Source organism: Lolium perenne, chromosome 4 (assembly GCF_019359855.2).
Source record: "Lolium perenne isolate Kyuss_39 chromosome 4, Kyuss_2.0, whole genome shotgun sequence".
In the NCBI taxonomy this organism is placed as follows: Eukaryota; Viridiplantae; Streptophyta; class Magnoliopsida; order Poales; family Poaceae; genus Lolium; species Lolium perenne.
In genome coordinates, this window is record NC_067247.2 from 41,883,704 (window position 1) to 41,900,647 (window position 16,944).

General features: G+C 44.5%; 2 protein-coding genes across 2 annotated transcripts; both read right to left on the reverse strand.

Annotated features, from left to right (window-relative positions):
• Positions 1 to 7,351: 7,351 nt before the first annotated feature.
• On the reverse strand, positions 7,352 to 11,498 carry LOC127292277 (uncharacterized). The gene is made up of 2 exons (XM_051321638.2): positions 10,878 to 11,498; positions 7,352 to 7,677 (listed from the first exon to the last, which is right to left on the reverse strand). The coding sequence occupies exon 1, from the start codon at positions 11,245 to 11,247 to the stop codon at positions 10,879 to 10,881; it is 369 nt and encodes a 122-aa protein (XP_051177598.1). The 5' UTR covers positions 11,248 to 11,498; the 3' UTR covers positions 7,352 to 7,677; position 10,878.
• Positions 11,499 to 11,934: 436 nt separating this feature from the next.
• LOC127292276 (cytochrome b-c1 complex subunit 7) lies at positions 11,935 to 14,605 on the reverse strand. Its single transcript, XM_051321637.2, has 4 exons — positions 14,435 to 14,605; positions 14,164 to 14,321; positions 13,050 to 13,097; positions 11,935 to 12,265 (listed from the first exon to the last, which is right to left on the reverse strand). The coding sequence occupies exons 1-4, from the start codon at positions 14,538 to 14,540 to the stop codon at positions 12,197 to 12,199; spliced, it is 381 nt and encodes a 126-aa protein (XP_051177597.1). The 5' UTR covers positions 14,541 to 14,605; the 3' UTR covers positions 11,935 to 12,196.
• Positions 14,606 to 16,944: the final 2,339 nt, after the last annotated feature.

The window sequence follows — 16,944 nt, forward strand, 5'->3', positions numbered from 1 at the left end:
TTTGTTGTAGTTTCTGTATCTCTTTAGAACATTGTTGTAATTTGTACTATCACCACCGCTAGGTCATGCGGTCTCTGGGCCTTTCGGGGTCCTTCCACATTCAAAAAAAGATGCACCCCTCCTTAGGGCATCTCCAACGGGCCGAGTTAGTGGACTGAGGCGACTCAAACGTGTTCGGCGGCGCGATGCAAAAGGAGAAAGCGACGCAAACCGGTCCTAGAGGATCCATTTTCATCCCAAATTTGGGTTGCATCATGAACCACATTAGCAATGGAGGTGGTCTTATGGCCGATGAAAAATGTACCCAATAAGAGACTCAAGAAGATGACCTCCCTATTGGTACAAACTCATTGTTTGCGGACGAGCTCCACCGAGTGGCCACAACCCAAAAAAAAAAGGAATAGCCAAGAGGACTGGAGCATACATGGTTTGGGAGGATAAGTTTCCTTATGATTCTTGGAGGTCCAATTTACATTGCCGAGCCAAAAAGAGGGGATTGCTGGAGGAGGGTTGTCAAGTACTTTTATGAGAGTAGGAAATTCAAACCCTGCAATTTTGGGAGTGACTGGAGCGGCCTCTCTCTTCAAAAGAGGTGTTCATTTTATCCAGCGGAGTGGAATAGGCTTTGTGTTGCATATGAACATGTGAAGGAATGGCCCGTGAGTGGCACCGGCGTTCAAGACTTGTTAAAACCTCGTCGAATCTAAATATATGGATGTACCTTGCATGTGTGACTAACATGCTATTGGATTTTCATCCATATGTGTAGGTGCTCCATGCTTTGGTTTGCTTCAAGGAGATCTACGAGAACAAACTGTTCACGTTGAGCAATTGTGAATGTCCTAAGTGGGAAACAATCTACTGTATGTTTTATAAAAGAAAAAAGGCGTAGAAGTCTCGAATAAGCATGTCAAAGATTCATCAGTCAACGATCTTAAGGAAGGTGGTCCAAGAACAGGTGGCCGTAGCACGGGTGGTCGTGACGTTCGGCCAAGGGGCACAATTTAAGCATCTAAAGTGTGATGCTTCATCACTTGCAGTGCATGAGACATTCGAGGAGTTGAACGCCGAGAAGGATGAGACAAAGGGATGAGAGTAGACGCTAGGTGAAAGAGGAATGAATGCAATGCTTTCTTGAGATACAAGACAAGAGCTCTTCAAGTAGAAAGGAAGTCTTGCGTGCAAATCCCCCCGTACCGCTCTCAAGAGTAAACAGTAACCCATGTGGAGAATACCTGTGTGGAACTCTTTCTCCTCGCCCTTGCTCTTCACCTCAGTTCCTTCCACCGGCCTCTCTCTCTCTCTCTCTCGCTGCTGGCGGCCATGGTGGCTGGCGGTGGGGGAGGGAGAGGTCTGGTTCTTAGTTGCTGTAGGTTTTTCCTTGTTCTTTCTTTCTCCGGTGAATAACTTGGCGGCCAGATCCAGATCCGAGGTTGCTCTTACTCTTCCCGTTCTTGGTTGGAGTGAGGGTAATTTCGAATCCTATGCTGGCACCTTCTGGCCGGTTCCATGGCAAGGAGTTGCTTCGGTGCTCTCTCCTCCTTTTCTCTCTCTTTTCTCTTCAGATAATAAGTTTGGAGCCTGGTGTTCTTGGTTCTTCTTTCTTCCTGGTCGCCGAGGGGGTGAAGGGGAAGTAGAGGAGAAAGATCATGTGGTTCCTATCGGTGTTGGCCCAGATCTTGTTCAACATCTTCTTCTATGCCGGCGTGGTGGCGGAAGGGAGAAGGTAGAGGATGCTTTTGTTAAAAGATCTGGGTGGTCTTGGAGCTTTTCTCGAGCGCAACACATGGTGGTTGTTGCTGCTGCCGTGATCTTTGGCCGATTGGGAGGCCCTTCTTCTACCTCCACTGCGGAGGCAGGTCCCTGGATCCTTCTCCGGAGCTCGACGCTTCAAGGAAGCCAAGTGGTGCGTCCCCGGATTCCTGGAGGTGGCCGGCGGTGGGATTGCTTCGTCGGAAGAGAGTCTTCGAGCTCGCTGCTCTCTGATTTCGGCGGAAACGCCTAGAGATCGTCGGCGACTGGTGGCGGAGACACCCGTGTACTCGATTGCTTTTTTTCTTCTTTTTACTAGGATGTTTTTTTGTAATTAGAGTGGCCTTTTCTTCAAATAGTAGGTTTCTTAGGGCAAGAGACGAAAAGGGCCACTCTGCAATTTGTACCCGCTACGTGTTCTTTTATTGATGCTCCAGCGGGGTCTTTTGACCCCTCTCTTTGTGCAAAAAAAAAAGAGCTCTTCAAGTTGAAGAGACCCATATACCCGGCCAAGAGACAAGTAGAGGCCAAAGTGATCCACAATTTGAACCGGATCATGGTGGCCGACTTGAGCAACATGGGTCCGGTTTAAAGGGTTTGGTTCGAGAAAAGCAAATGGTCATCTAGGAACGACGGGTGATCTCATATTTTTGTCTTATCTTGTGTGTTATCTATGAATTCCATGCTATTTGAAACTTTGGTTTGATACTACGGCCTATGACAGTCCGTGGGTGCCTAATTAGTTGTAATTTATTAGCAATTAAATTCAATCAGTTAGTGTGATTTCCATTCATATCTGCAAATTGGGTAAATGAAAAAAAACTAAAATAAAGCATCACACAAACGAACCAGGTGAAGACAAGAGCCTCTAGCCTATCGGTTCGATCTAAACAAACCAAAATAAACATAAACATGTTTGAAATACTGATAGATTTTCAGGGTGAAAACCTAAGATCTTTGATCGGGTGACGATGGTGTTAGAGCACTGTTCTCTTTTTGGAGGCGTCGTTTTTGGAGAGTCTGTATTTCAGGTGTTGTCTTGGTGGTGGATGTATTGCTGTTGTTAGGCCCGGGCTGTAGCGGGACTTTTTTTCTTATTTTTCTTTTCTTGTTTTTGGCTGTGTGCATCTGTAGGGTGGTGCGTTGTTGCAGAGGCTGGGTGTAATTGATATCTTTTGTTATTAATATATTATATTTATCGAAAAAAAACGTGTTTGAAATGGTCCAGCCTGCTAAAGATATCCTTAATCCCGTGGCATTGATCACAATTAACAATGATCAAAATTTTGCTAAATCCCCATTTTTTTTCAAGGCATGGAAATGTAGTAGACTAGTAATAGTAATAATACCCAACGACAGCACGCATCACGCGGATTGTGGAAAAACAGGAATTCCTTTGATGAAGATGTTGCGAAATGGTCAATGCTCGTACAGACCAGTTCCACGAAGCCAACACCATCCGTACACCAGCCACACCAATTTTTAACTGTCACTGCCCCCGACATTGCTGGGATGTCTTTTGGCACTTCGGTGGTACTATTACAGTATTACCAGTCTCAAACAGAGCCGAGCCAGTGACAATAATAATAACCGCAAGTAATTAAGCGTAAGTACTCCATGAAAACCTGCAGGCAGTAATTATAATGCCGAGCCAGTACATAGTTGGCGCCTTGCGGGGGCAGCAACACATGGTCAATGCATGCTGCAGCACTGCTGCTAATTGCAGTAAACTGTGATGATTGGACTCCCCATGAGGCCAATGACCGGATCTTACAGCCTTGGTAAGTGGGTGAAAATAACGTGCTAAACAGATATTGCTACAAGGTTAATTTTTGGCAGCAGTCCGTGCTGTCCCCGTTCTGCCTAGAAGGGGTCCCACGCGACAGTGGGCCACTCCCACTGCATCGGGTGAAAGTGGGATGGATCTCTCAGGCCCACATGCCAGAGGGCCGGTGGAATCAGCATAGAATGACTGAATGCCGCAGCACTGCAAAGCAGTGTAATGTTTTTTTTTACTCTATGGCTGAGTGGTGCAGCCTGCCAACAGCATTCTGTTTATTTTTCTGTCCAGAACCAAACACAGTTACTTTGGTCTGATAAGTTCAAAATTCGAGCTAGTACTACCTAGATTTTTTCGACACACTGTATGCACTTGCATGTGCTTTGTGTACGAGCTGAAAGCTTAAGTAAAACAAAAGCGCGGCAAATTGGCCAACAGGGGGAATCAATCCGTCCTGACGAGCTAGAAAGCCATCGGTTTTGCTTTAGCTCCTGGCTTTTCTTTCGTGCACAAGCGCCCGAAAGACATCTTTCTCTCCCCCTACTTTCTTTCATGCTTCTATTATTATCAACATCAAAGAAAGTGGTTACCAAAAGCTACTGATGCTCTACTCTATCAACAAAAAATGGTCACTTCCTATCTGCATATGAGAGCCGCATCATTGCCCTAGCTCACGGAGGGCTAGCACAAAAATGGAGGTCACTAGCGCGCACACACACAAAGATAGATAAATGGAACTGCGAAAAGGGGGTATGCATTTCATGAACTTAAATTCTTTATCTTCATGGTGGTCTAGGCTGTAGACGAGGCAGGATCCAAGCTGGAGGGAGACACGCACCTATGACGTCAACTCATATGTGCACGGCTTGCAGTTGCAGGAGCGATGGCATCGGGATCCCAGGTACACGAACAGGAGAGGTGTCATGGGCGCGATTCAAATCCGTTATCAACACATGGGTGTGCTTCCTGGCTGACAGGCTTGTCCAGTTACCCTGAAGCAGCTCAACAGTAAACACACATCGTATGCCCTTTTTATTTTCAGTCTTCGTCCTACCACCATGACACCATTAAACCATTGCTGTGGATCGAGCTCACTGCAGCAGCGCACCAATTAACTAACAGCATGAATGCTCGGCCGCTCTATAAACTAACTATACGTACACGGAATATAACAGATGAGGGGTGCAGATAGGCTTGGACACACGGTACGGTCGTGACTTTGGACCGCTGTTGGGTTGGGGAGTGCTGACCAGCTAGAGCTTGCCTGTGCTGACAGAGATGTATGTATCCCATATGCAAATCGCTCTCAGCTTAGTCAGCTACTCGATCTCAAGCCTTTCAGGGTCGACCTCGTTGTATTTATTCTGGGTTTCTAATTGTACGCCATCCTAATCCCAATCATCCTCTCCCCACCGGTCGTTCTTGAAGAAGGAAAAAATGACGTAGCAACGACATGCGTTCGTGAAATGGTCTTCAATTATCTCAAAAAAGATCATGGACTGGTCTAGAGACTAGTGCTAGGGTGTACGGTTTAGATAAGCACGTTCCCTGTCAGCAGCATCCAGTCCAGGGGATTACACGGCCTAGCCTACGAGCCACTATATATGAAAGCTCATCTATTTTGATATAGAGTAGCTTTCTTTGTGTGTGGTTGAGACGCCAAATCAGACGTGCCTCGCCAAGATGATGGATGGCCCATGCACAGGGACAATTTTTGGTAAATGTTGGACAGATGTACATGCATGGGTGATGGGCCCGTTCAATCACGGCGTGTCTCTGCAATCTCTACGGTACCAGCAGCAGTCCAGTACAACTACAAACACGCTGTGTGGACTCCATCTAAGCCTGGACTTTCTCCTCCCCAATGGATTTTTCTTCCTGGACAACACATAATTGCACTAGATGAGTTTCAATGCCATGAGGCTGATATGAAGTTTACTGAAGAAATGCCAGGCCATGTATACACTCTACTTTTTTCGAAATGATATATACACTCTACTTTGTGCATCAACACACATGGTCCTAGAACCCTGATGGCCTCTCTACTTTTTTTTCGAAAAGGGGATTTGCTCCGGCCTGATAATGCACACGACCTTTATTAATAAATTCAGAACAAACCGAAGTATGTGATACAAAATTGACCGATCACGCATGGTGGATACATAAATCAACCAACGAAACATCAAACAACTGAAACTGAAACTGCAACTAGGCGAACTAAGCATTCTGTAGTCAACTAGTGTGACACCATCCAGCCTGGGACAAGATATCCTGAGTGACCGTGATGGCCTCTCTACTGAGCAACCCCCGAGCGGAGCTTCGAATAAACCAGATTTAGATTAAACTGTAAGAGGCCCAAAGGACACAAGGACATCGCCTATGTTTGACAGGTATTCCTAGATCAATCCCTTGCCCGTGAAGCGATTGCTAGTTGCCTAGGAGCCAAGCCCTTTTATCAGTGTGCTCCTCTAGGTTCCAAAGCAGAGGTTAATGGCGATTGTCCATGAGACCGGAAGCAGCCGAGGCTTAGCACACACGCGCAATAATGGAGTTACCATGTCTAAGAAAGCTTGTGTTACCATGGTACTCCTGTACGTACGGCTACCTCCTGCGGTCCTGCATTTCCATTGTTGGAAAGGATAATCGGCCCATGGGACCTCGCGTGTCCACGGTCCATGTCTCCACGCCATAGGGCCAGTCGCTCATGTGCCGAGGTTGGTCACGGTTCCCCGTTCCACTAATTTCGTTTGATCGAGTGATAATTCCGAGAGTAGCTATATACTACTTCCAACCGTAGGATTTACATATGTTTAGAAATGGGTTCAACCGCAGGAACCATATATGTTTGGAGATGAAAGAGACTGACTTGCCTCTAACTACTTGTGCTACACAAAAGGATAAAAACAAGATAGATTGTGGACAGTTAGAAAGGCAATCTTTAGCTGCCGTCCTGTTGGATACTACTCTTCAGATAAATGTATATATATGTTTTGTAGAGATGGATGGATACAGATGTACCTTTAAGGAATCTGGAGTATATGCAGTCTCCTGCCTCTTCAGGGCTGGAATCCAAGAGAGTAAGCCGGGATATCCGACGCCAGCAGAGCTGAAAGAGGAAAACAAGAAAATAAAATTTAGGCCGTAGATGAAACGTTGTGGGGGATGTACCAGAACAGATGCCCAGAAATCACATGCGGTGGCACATGATAAGATCACCCACCTCTCTGTCTCTCTGAATAACCACCTATCCCTCTGTCAATGTCCAAGCTCCCTGCACCACCAGTCCACCACCACCACCTAGCCCATGCTTATTCCCTGACTTGGTGTAACAAAATTTCTATGACAGCAAAAGCAGTTCATTGACGGGTTACAGAAACTGCACATGGTGGCTGAAAAATACAAATGCAGAATCATCACATAATTGGTGCTTCTGACAGAAACCCACTACACTGATTCACTGAAGGAAGCATGATAAAAGTTCTCTGCTCTCAGATAATCGACTCATCTTTCACAAATAAACATCCAATTCCCCGAGAAAAGGTTCCAGAGTTTCACGGGCACATCAGCTGTTAACGTACCAACATTGACGGCGACAGGATTATAAAAAGTGTCGCATGTTGCATGCCTTTAATCAGGACCCGTAGCGCACAGCTGTAACCAATCACATACCAAAAGGTTTCCGATATAGCTGGACACGGCAGATAGATCTATTTCCGTGTACTGTCCAGTGTCCAGGGATGCCTTGATGACTTATAACTCCTAAATACCAGTGTACTTACAAACAGAGAGGGGTGTGTTGTACTGTTGTCACTCACCAAGTAGCAATGATGAGACCTTATTATTTCCACATATGAACACAAACATCTTCAATTCAAATTTCGAATTGCGTTCCGACTTTCAAATACACAGGTGACATTTCACCACCACTACTTGGTGATGAGTTTCACTTATATTATATATACAATGCAATAATATACACTGACAATGAACTTATTAACAATGATGATCCTCAAAATGTTAGGTCATGAAGACTGAGATAGAAGGCCTGATGGTTTCGAGTGAGGTACCGCAGCCGCAGGCAAGTGTTCAATCTTTGAAACTGAAGACCAAAGTTTGCACTCTTCCAGCGAATATTCCTAAGCAACCTGAAACAGACACACATTACATAAGAAAAAAATGAAGGAATGCAGAAGTTCAAATATTTCCAATCCAGAAGTTTCTGTTCTAAGAAATGCAGTGGCAAACTTTTAGCATCCAGCAGACATGCCACATTGACAGGGTGAAGGATACTTTTCAAAAGGTTGCGGAAGAGGAATATCAGCATATCATATTGCAATGCCATTAGTCTGCTTTTTTATATTTTTCATTCACCGAGAATATTTTTAGTAGCTTAGTTTAACTAAAAAGGAAGTAACTTATCAGGTGTAAAGATTAACATACAAAACGCTCTACTAAAATATCCTCTTGATACATGGAAATGACATTAAAGAAGAGATATAGGATCCATGCACACCGAAGCACTTAATCTAGGATCCATGGCACTATCTATCTTCTAGAAAATATAACACCACTGATATCAACTGGTCAATAAGATAAACCCATCTTATGTTCTAAATGCATCAACCAAATTCTGCTTGCAGTTAAACCATAAGAACTAGGGTCACATTTTCTAAATGTCGAAAAAATTATCCTAAGCCTTGTTTGAATCAGGTAACTATCATTGAAGTACTACTTGAAGAAGGCTCCCATAAATAGAACATTTTGTTTTTGGCCACATGGTATTCCAGAAACATGCTTCTTCTTAAAGACAAAGGCCTTCTTTCTGGGAAGTCAAGCAAAGAAACTCGATGTGGGTAGTGAATCTAAAAGTTTTACCAGACTGACCACGAACAACACTACTTATCATCATCATTCATCCAGGAAGGTGGAAGAGAGAATCAATTATGAAGATTATTGCAGAATTTTTGTCCTTATCATCACGTTCCTCTTTGTGAACTTAAAAGTCCATTCCACATATATTATCGTCAGTTAGATGATGTAAGAACTTAGCGGTCCAAACCCCAAGCAGCATGCTGAATATCACTATCAAGTTAGTCTTCAATTTACCTAGAATTAATTTTCTTTTTACGGTCACCATGGGAGGGGAGAACCCCTCCACCTGAATTTCCATATAATAAATTTGTAGGAAAAAATTCCCAGAGTTTTTCCACACACATATACATTTGGGGGAGGTGGAAAACAGAGGGGAGTAAGAGAGAAACACATAAAAGCTATGCATCGACATCAGATTGACACGCTGAGCGCAGCCGAGCCCTCCATAGCTCGGCGTATCTCTCACAGAGTTTAAGCGTCAGGGGAAGGAGCAAAGGGACCCCATTCCTCTGCTTCCATAGGTGCCAGAAGCGCAGGAGGGAGAACGTGGGGACAGCACCGGGAGCAGCATAGGTGAAGAACTGCCGGACATCGACAGCAGCGGGACGATAGCCAGCGGTTGCATCCTAGTCCACCGGCCCACTATGGAATTTCTGGAAGAGCCGCTCCAGGTCGGTAGCGATGGTCTCCCGCGTGGCCTGGTAAAAGCTTGGCCCGAGCCCTCCAGCCAGGGGGCGCTGGTCCTATCCAAGAATTTTCAAAACATTCAACAGATCTGAAATGTCAGACCACTTTCTTCGGCGAACAACCGAACTCTAGGGGACTTCTGCAACCCTAGGATGAAATGACTTGACATTGCAGTGCCAAACGACTCCGCCGGTAAGACCTCTTGGGAGTCATAATCCTGTTACCCCTGGAGTTCCTTTGATCCGTTGCGCGAGAACCCTTCGACACGAGACTCAACGATCACTATGACCGACTTTCATCTTTTTCGACCAAGCTGGTCTCATGGTCAGGTAGGCTTATACCATTATGCTCACGAGCAGAAGTAACGCTAGAGTCTACCTTCGCACACCTCCATTACTCTATAGGAGGCATCCCCAGATAAAATGCATGATGTACACTAATTTGTACAGATTCTGTTTTTACGCGGTTTTCCCCAAGTTAACGAGGCAACTCTCTTCTACTTTTATTTAATGGCAGGGCGCCTGTCTGCTGCCCTTGCTCAGGTAATAAAAAATGTACAGATGCAACCAAAACTCTAATAAATACATATCAGATCCAGAAAGAACAAGGAATAAGATGTGTTGTATGCACGAGTTCTCTCATGAATGGACAATCTGATGGCTTTAATTTTAAGATCTTACAAAAGTCAAACATGGCACGCTATAATCCACTGAGCATGTACCTCGTCATACAAGGTTTGTCAGAAACCTACTCATGAATGCAACTCCTAAATGCAAATTAAACTACTACATTGTTCTACACCTTCTGATCATGCAAACGAATAAAGCAGGTGTGCAACTCAGCTACACCCATGTTCAACTCTGAAATATGATCAAGACGGACAGAACACTGCAAATGCACAATACTGCCATAATTGATGTCTTTGCAAGCCATGCCAGCACTCAGCTCAATGTAATATCGATCCATTTCCCCCAGTCCAGATATAATAACGCTTTGCATCGTCTAAAATATTGCGGCTTATGAGTTAGTATATTGCTAAATGACCACATGCCCAGACTTATTACATCGGATAAAACCCATCAGGTTTGGGTAGTCAGACTGCTGATTCTGAAATTTGATGTTCAGTGCTAATGGGGGTGCAAAATATTCAGAGTTCACGCAGTGCAGAAACTATTTCAACGAAGCTATTCCAATCTAATTTACCAATCGCGTACGAAATTGAAAAAAGTTAACATGTCACGCTATAATCCACTGAGTGTGTGCCTCGTCATACAAGGTTTGTCGGAAACCTACTCACGAATGCAACTCCTAAATGGAAATTGAACTACTAAATTGTTCTACACCTTCTGATCATGCAAACGAATAAAACAGGTATGCAACTCAGTTACACCCATGTTCAAGTCTGAAATATGATCAAGACAGACAGAACACTGAAAACGCAAAAAAAATGCCATAATTCAATGTCTTTGTAGACCATGCCAGCACTCAGCTCAATGTAATATTGACCCATTTCCTCCAGTCCACATATAATAACGCTTTGCATCGTCTACAATATTGCGGCTTATGAGTTAGTATACCGCTAAATGACCACATGCCAAGACTTGTTACATTGGATAAAACCTCCGGGTATGCTGATTCTGAAATTTGATGTTCGGTCCTACGGGGGTACAAAATATTCAGAGTTCACACGCAGTGCACAAACCATTTCAACAAAGCCTATTCGAAGCTAGTTTACCAATCGTGTACGAAATTGAAAGCAGGGAATGAGCAGACAGCAGCCACGCACCTCAATCGACGTGAGGGCGAATGAAATCCCCGTCCTCGATGTCGTCGTCTTCGTCATCATCGTCGGAGGATGATGATGATGAGGACGACGAAGGGGGAGGGGAGTACCGCGCTAGCAACAGCTCCGGAGGCGGGAGGAAGAGGAGGCGGTGCGGCTGCGCGCGGCGGCGCCGAGGGGAGGCGAAGCGGTGGGCGGGGATGAATGGGACGCAGAGGAAGGCGGCGAAGCGCAGCAGGAGGTGGAGCGGCCCGCAGCAGAGCAGGGCCAGGACGCGGTCGGGCGGGAGCGTCTCCGGGTTGCACGCCACGCGCTGCCACCCCGCCGCCGACGCCCGCGCCACCGCCACCACCCACCACGGCCGCACCGCCATTCCTCAATTCGTCAGCACCCGAATCCCCCAATCCGCCTTCTGCAGCTCCCCGCGGCTGGGGATTGGGAAGGAGGCCGAGGCGCGCACGGCACTACAGCCGCGCGCCGCGGTTGTCCCGCCCACAGCCCCGTGATTCCGCCGGCCGTCCCGCGGATCTCCCCGGCGTGCTCGGATTTGCTGCGGCGGCCGCGGCAAAGCTGTTTGGGTTGTTCGATCGAATACGGTGTGCCGGCTGGTCACGCGACATGAAACCCGCGTCGAGCTTTATCTACTCGGATGCGTACGTGGAGCCTACATGTCAGTGAGGCGTTCGTGTTCTGAAACTGGGCGCTCGGATTTGCAACGGCTGCTGTGAATATTTTTTTTGTTTTTTTTTTTGCGATGAAGATTCAAGTACACTGTGCGTGTGAACTACGACTGTAACATCAGCTATCTGAAGTTATATAGATTATGGGGGGCAAGAATAGTTTATGCAGCTACACGTAATCTCAGTTGTGAACTGGCAACAAATTAGTACGGTGACATATTGTGCTGAATCTCGGCTGTGAATGTAGAATGCCAAGCTTCGAGAAGTTGAGAACAACTCAGCACAGCATACCAGACAGAATAAAATCAGAGCTCTGTCGAAACAGATATCATCAACCCAGGAGCAAACAACAGTTGACTAACGACGATAAGGACCAAGGGTAAAGAGTAGCCAAGACTATTATATCAACAATTCCCTCAAAAGAATAAAACTTTGATTTCAATGACATTGATCAGGTGACAGAAATTCTGCCCCCATTAATTTGGAACGGGGCATGAGGAACAGCTACATGTGATGCACAATAGACCACCACATCAACATGAAACTGGAAAGTAGGAACAGTGTCAACAACTGCATTTTATTTCATGCATTGTGAGGCGCCAAGGGGAAAAAACTGCGACGAGTATATCAAGAAGGAAGACTTCAAGGAAGGGTCCTCTCGTAGATGGGAAGCGCTCCCAGTGCTTGACGCTCTGCTGCCTCCTTTTTCACCTGCAACAAAAAGTGACATCAAACAATAGCCAACTTGGAATATGTCTGAACAATATCGAAATGGAAAATAGTCTCAGCATGCAATCCAAGGTGTTAGACAACTGCTTATATGTGGAAGTAATTTAGTTGCAGCAACTGTCGACAAAGTTACCTAAGTGGGTCTCTAGAAGGATGCTAGACAGCATCAGTCGCATCTTACAAAAGTAGATATATGAATTCACAAATTTTAGGGATGTACCATCCTGAACCCATTTGACAGAATAGTAACAGCAATCACAGGGACAATGCTCTAAATGCAAATATGACCAAGAAAATAAGGGGCTAGATTAATATTCAGGGTAAAAGATGTAAAGGACAAGAAAACTACAGGATAGCATGGCTAAGATAGGAATTTGAGGGATCACCAAACCCTATGCTATGATGGATTGGCCCATCATGGGACCATTAATGGTTTGGTGATGATGGACAAGCGCACTCCAATCCTCAAACCAAACGAGTTAGGATCGGATGGTCCATTCACCTCCCAGTTCATCAAACCAAGAACTATTGATGGGCTGCCAGTTGAAGCTAACCTAGACATTTTGCATACCACCAGTGATCCAGCAAAGCATCAAAGTGGTAGTGTACAGCATGACATGATGATGCATGACCAGAAGGTAGTGTGCTTTTACTTGGAAGTGTATAAATATTTAGAAATAGCTTATTTACATCCAAATATTGAAAGTTGCTTGATTATGCAATGACAAGTCAAATGAAAAAGACAAGCATCAGCAGATGCACTTACCAGAGCCAGCATGTCACTCAAATAACTCTTGAATGGTGTCTGCAGTGCCTGTACAAACAAAGCAAATGTTTCAGAAGACCTAAGTTTATCATATTACATATATGTAAGATAATAACGAATGCAATGGTAATCAATTGCTCACTGTTGAAGCTGAAATAATGTCTAGTTCCTAATTAGCTGTTTAGGTTGCACAATTTAATAACTTGTCAGGGAGAAATAATCTGAAACATCTTCAGTGCCAAAGAAAAGAGCATGCGAGTATTCATTCCAACTATTCTAGGCAAAGCATAACCGGAAAAGGAGGGAAAAGAACCTTGTACTACCACAAAATACATATCATGTCTGATACAACAACCTAACAATTCTTAGAATGATGTATAATTCAACATGACATGAGCATGATTAATGAAACTCAAGTCAGGTCAGCCAAAATGTGTGCAACAATGTTGCACACCAGCATAACAGCATATATTTAAAAAGTTTTAATAAACATCTTCAACATAAATCTCATTCGAAATTTCCAAAGGTCTACCAAACCTAGTGATCATCATTTCTCCCTCAAATTGAATTTCCAATTTGCTTGATATTCACTTCTCTACTCCAAAGTAACAAAATCTCCATATCTAATTCATCATTGTCTTAGGCAACAAACAAAATATTGCAATGCAGCATAGATGAACGGAATGGAACATCCGAAACACCAGCAAGGTAGAATCACACACACATGAATCTGAAATGGATTATACACTTCTCTTTCCCCATTCATTTCATTCGATGTGCAATCATCAGCCATATAACAAAGAGAAACTGCTTCTATTGCATGGGCTCTCAACAGGACCAGATAAACCGAATGGAACGTCCGAAACACCAGCAAGGTAAAAGTCATCTAGAATTCTAGACCACGCACACATATGCAGCTGAAATGGATTATACACTACCCTTTCCCCATTCATTCCATTCGGCGTGCAATCATCAGCCATATTACACAGAGAAACTACTTCTATTGCATGGGTTATCGACAAAGATCAGAAACGATCAGGTAAATCAGTGCGGCATACGCGAATCAAAAGGGATCTGTCCAGATCAGGGCGGGAGGGGGCGGGAGGGCACGGACCTGGAGGTCGTCGGGGAGGTACTGGTGCTTCATGGAGAGGTCCATGGCGCGCTTGAGGCGCTGGATGCGGGCGTCGACGACCTCCTGGGGCAGCCTGGCGAGCGCCTCCTTGATGTCCAGATCGAAGTACGGGTCGTACAGATCGTCGTACCTCAGACCTTGAATCATCCATCACACAGCACCCAAATCCCATTCAGAACATCAGTCATCGCGCGGAAACGAGATCGATGATGAGGAGAGGAAGGATCGGATCCGGGATTGGTTTACGCACCGTAGTTCTTGAGGCGGGAGGAGATGGTGAGCATGTGGATGCGCGCGAGCGGGTTGCGGCGCGGGTTCACGAACCACTGCGAGAAGGAGGCCAGCATCGACGTCATCGTGGGCGGCGGCGGCGATCCCGTTCGGTCTCCTCTTTGCCGAGGTGTTGTGTTGTGGGGGAGAAGAGATGGTGGAGGTTGTTGTTGTTTCTGTCTTGGGCCGGCGTTGTAAGGAACATACGGGTAATGGGCCGGGAGCCCGGGACAAGGGGAGGGCCTATTGGACCAACCACGGTGTCACTGACTCAGTGTGTATGACAAACAGTTCATAGCATTCTCTCCTTCATTTGATCGGTTCATTAGGTTTGTACAGCATCGACGCATGTTCTCTCGCACCACAAGCGAATAAATTTGTTGGTTCTTTTTTCTTATACTTGTGAAGGCGAAACAAACAATGCAACTTTCTTACAATAAGTGTTAGATATATACTTATTATATTAACCCAGGATAATTGGTGAGTTTGGCAAAGTCGAGTTTTTTTCTCTCTTATACTAATGTTTTCACATGAGCGGAAATTTGTGAATCTCTTCATGTCATACTGAAGTTTTGTCTGATAAATACTTGTGTTTCCCAACCCTTGTGGGAGCAGATAGAAGTGGTTGCTTTGAACACTTAATCAAAAAGATAAATTTGCGCATAAATGGGTGGAAAGATAAAATTTTGTCAATTGGTGAAAAAAAAAGATTCTTCTAAAGGCCATGGCGCAGGCCATCCCTGTATATGATATCTCACTCTTCCAAATACCGAAGAAAATATGCAAAAGAATGACAGATGCCATCTCATCATTTTGGTTGGAGACGATGAAAATAGCAATAAGATGCACTAGATGGCTTGGTAGAAATTATGCTACCCAGGAAATGAGGGAGGCGTGGGATTTAGAATTTTTCACTCTTTTAACTTGACAATGCTTGCAAAACAAGTGTGGAGACTTGTCACCGATCATGATTCTCTTCGTGCTAAGTACTATCCTCAGGGTTATATATTGATGGCTTGTCCGAAGGCAGGATCATCACATGACAAAATATTATTGCGGGCTTATCTACTTTGAAAAATGGGCGCCACACGACGAGAACCTGAGTTGGAAGCGGCGATAAATAGCAGGAAGGAGTGACCGTGGGCATTAAAGCCGCCGCATGGGGTAGGCACAACAACGACGCATGGGAAAAACGTGAAGCTGATGAGGCATCTCGTCTGCTACCTCTTAGGGAACTGTCACCACCATTAATTGGGTTAGATACTATGACAAGTTGGCCCCGCATATCGGTATCCGATGTGGCATAGGCAACACCTTGTGTCTAGGCGGCTCCATGTAAGTCGGGGTTGTCCTTGGGGCGCCATAAAGTTTATTCGCCGCGCTAGACTGAAAGCGTGTTTGGGTCGCAGCTCGGAGCCCATTTGTGTCCGACGTCCCCCATAGCCGTTTAGGAGTACGAGGACTTTGAAGGGAGCGACTAGAGATGCTCTAAGCCTAAACCTCGCCTCCTCCTAGACATCCGTCTTCATGCCCTTTAAACTTTATTATTAATCAGTAAAGAGTGGACACGGTTTTTTTTTAAAAAAAGAGGAAAGAGTTTATAATTTATTTCTTGTTTTTAGCCATTTTGATGAATTAAAATTTTAAAAAATATTGTTCTGTCAGCACTAAAAGAGAGCGAAATATGCTGAGGTTCTCAAACTTGTATTTGCTGTGCTCTTTAGGTTTAAAATGTTTTCATACAAACTTTTTCAAAAAATTAAATCCTCATATTACATAGGTTGGTTAGGTAGAATGGGATTATTTAATTATCTTTTAAGAGGAACCACCATCTTATTTTATCAATTTTGCATTCATATCTCTGACATACAGAAAAATAATTTCAAGAAAAGGTGTTTTATTTGAACTTCTGGAAGAATACAGTCAACGTTCACCACCTTAGCGATTTCCGACGGGAAACCTGGCCGTTCTTCCATGTACTCTCCCTAACTGGGCTAGCTCATGGCTCACGCCATTTGCCTCGCGACAGATTTTGCTTATTCCTATGTCGCTTTCCTAGACAACTAACGTATAGAGTTGACAAGCATGACATGGCATGGCGTGACATACTCGTAAATTCATAGGGGTCCTTCATTCATAAGAATAGGAATAGAAAAAACATAGGATTGAGATGTTATTACTAGTTAAATTCTATAGGAAGATGATTTGTGTTTGATTGTGCCAAAGAATTTTTTTCATGAGGTATGACCAAATATTTTATTTCAAACAACTAATGTAGAAAAAAATTCATAAGATCTAAATTCTACATAATTACTATACGAATCCTACGAATCAAAGAAGCCCTAACTATGCACATATGCCTTGGATAAGTCTATTTTTCCTCATGGACACTGGAAACGCAAGAACGGAGAAATTACAGACACATAATACAAAAAAATACAAACACATGAGCCAACCTATTATTAGTTGAATGAGGAAAAATAAGGGACA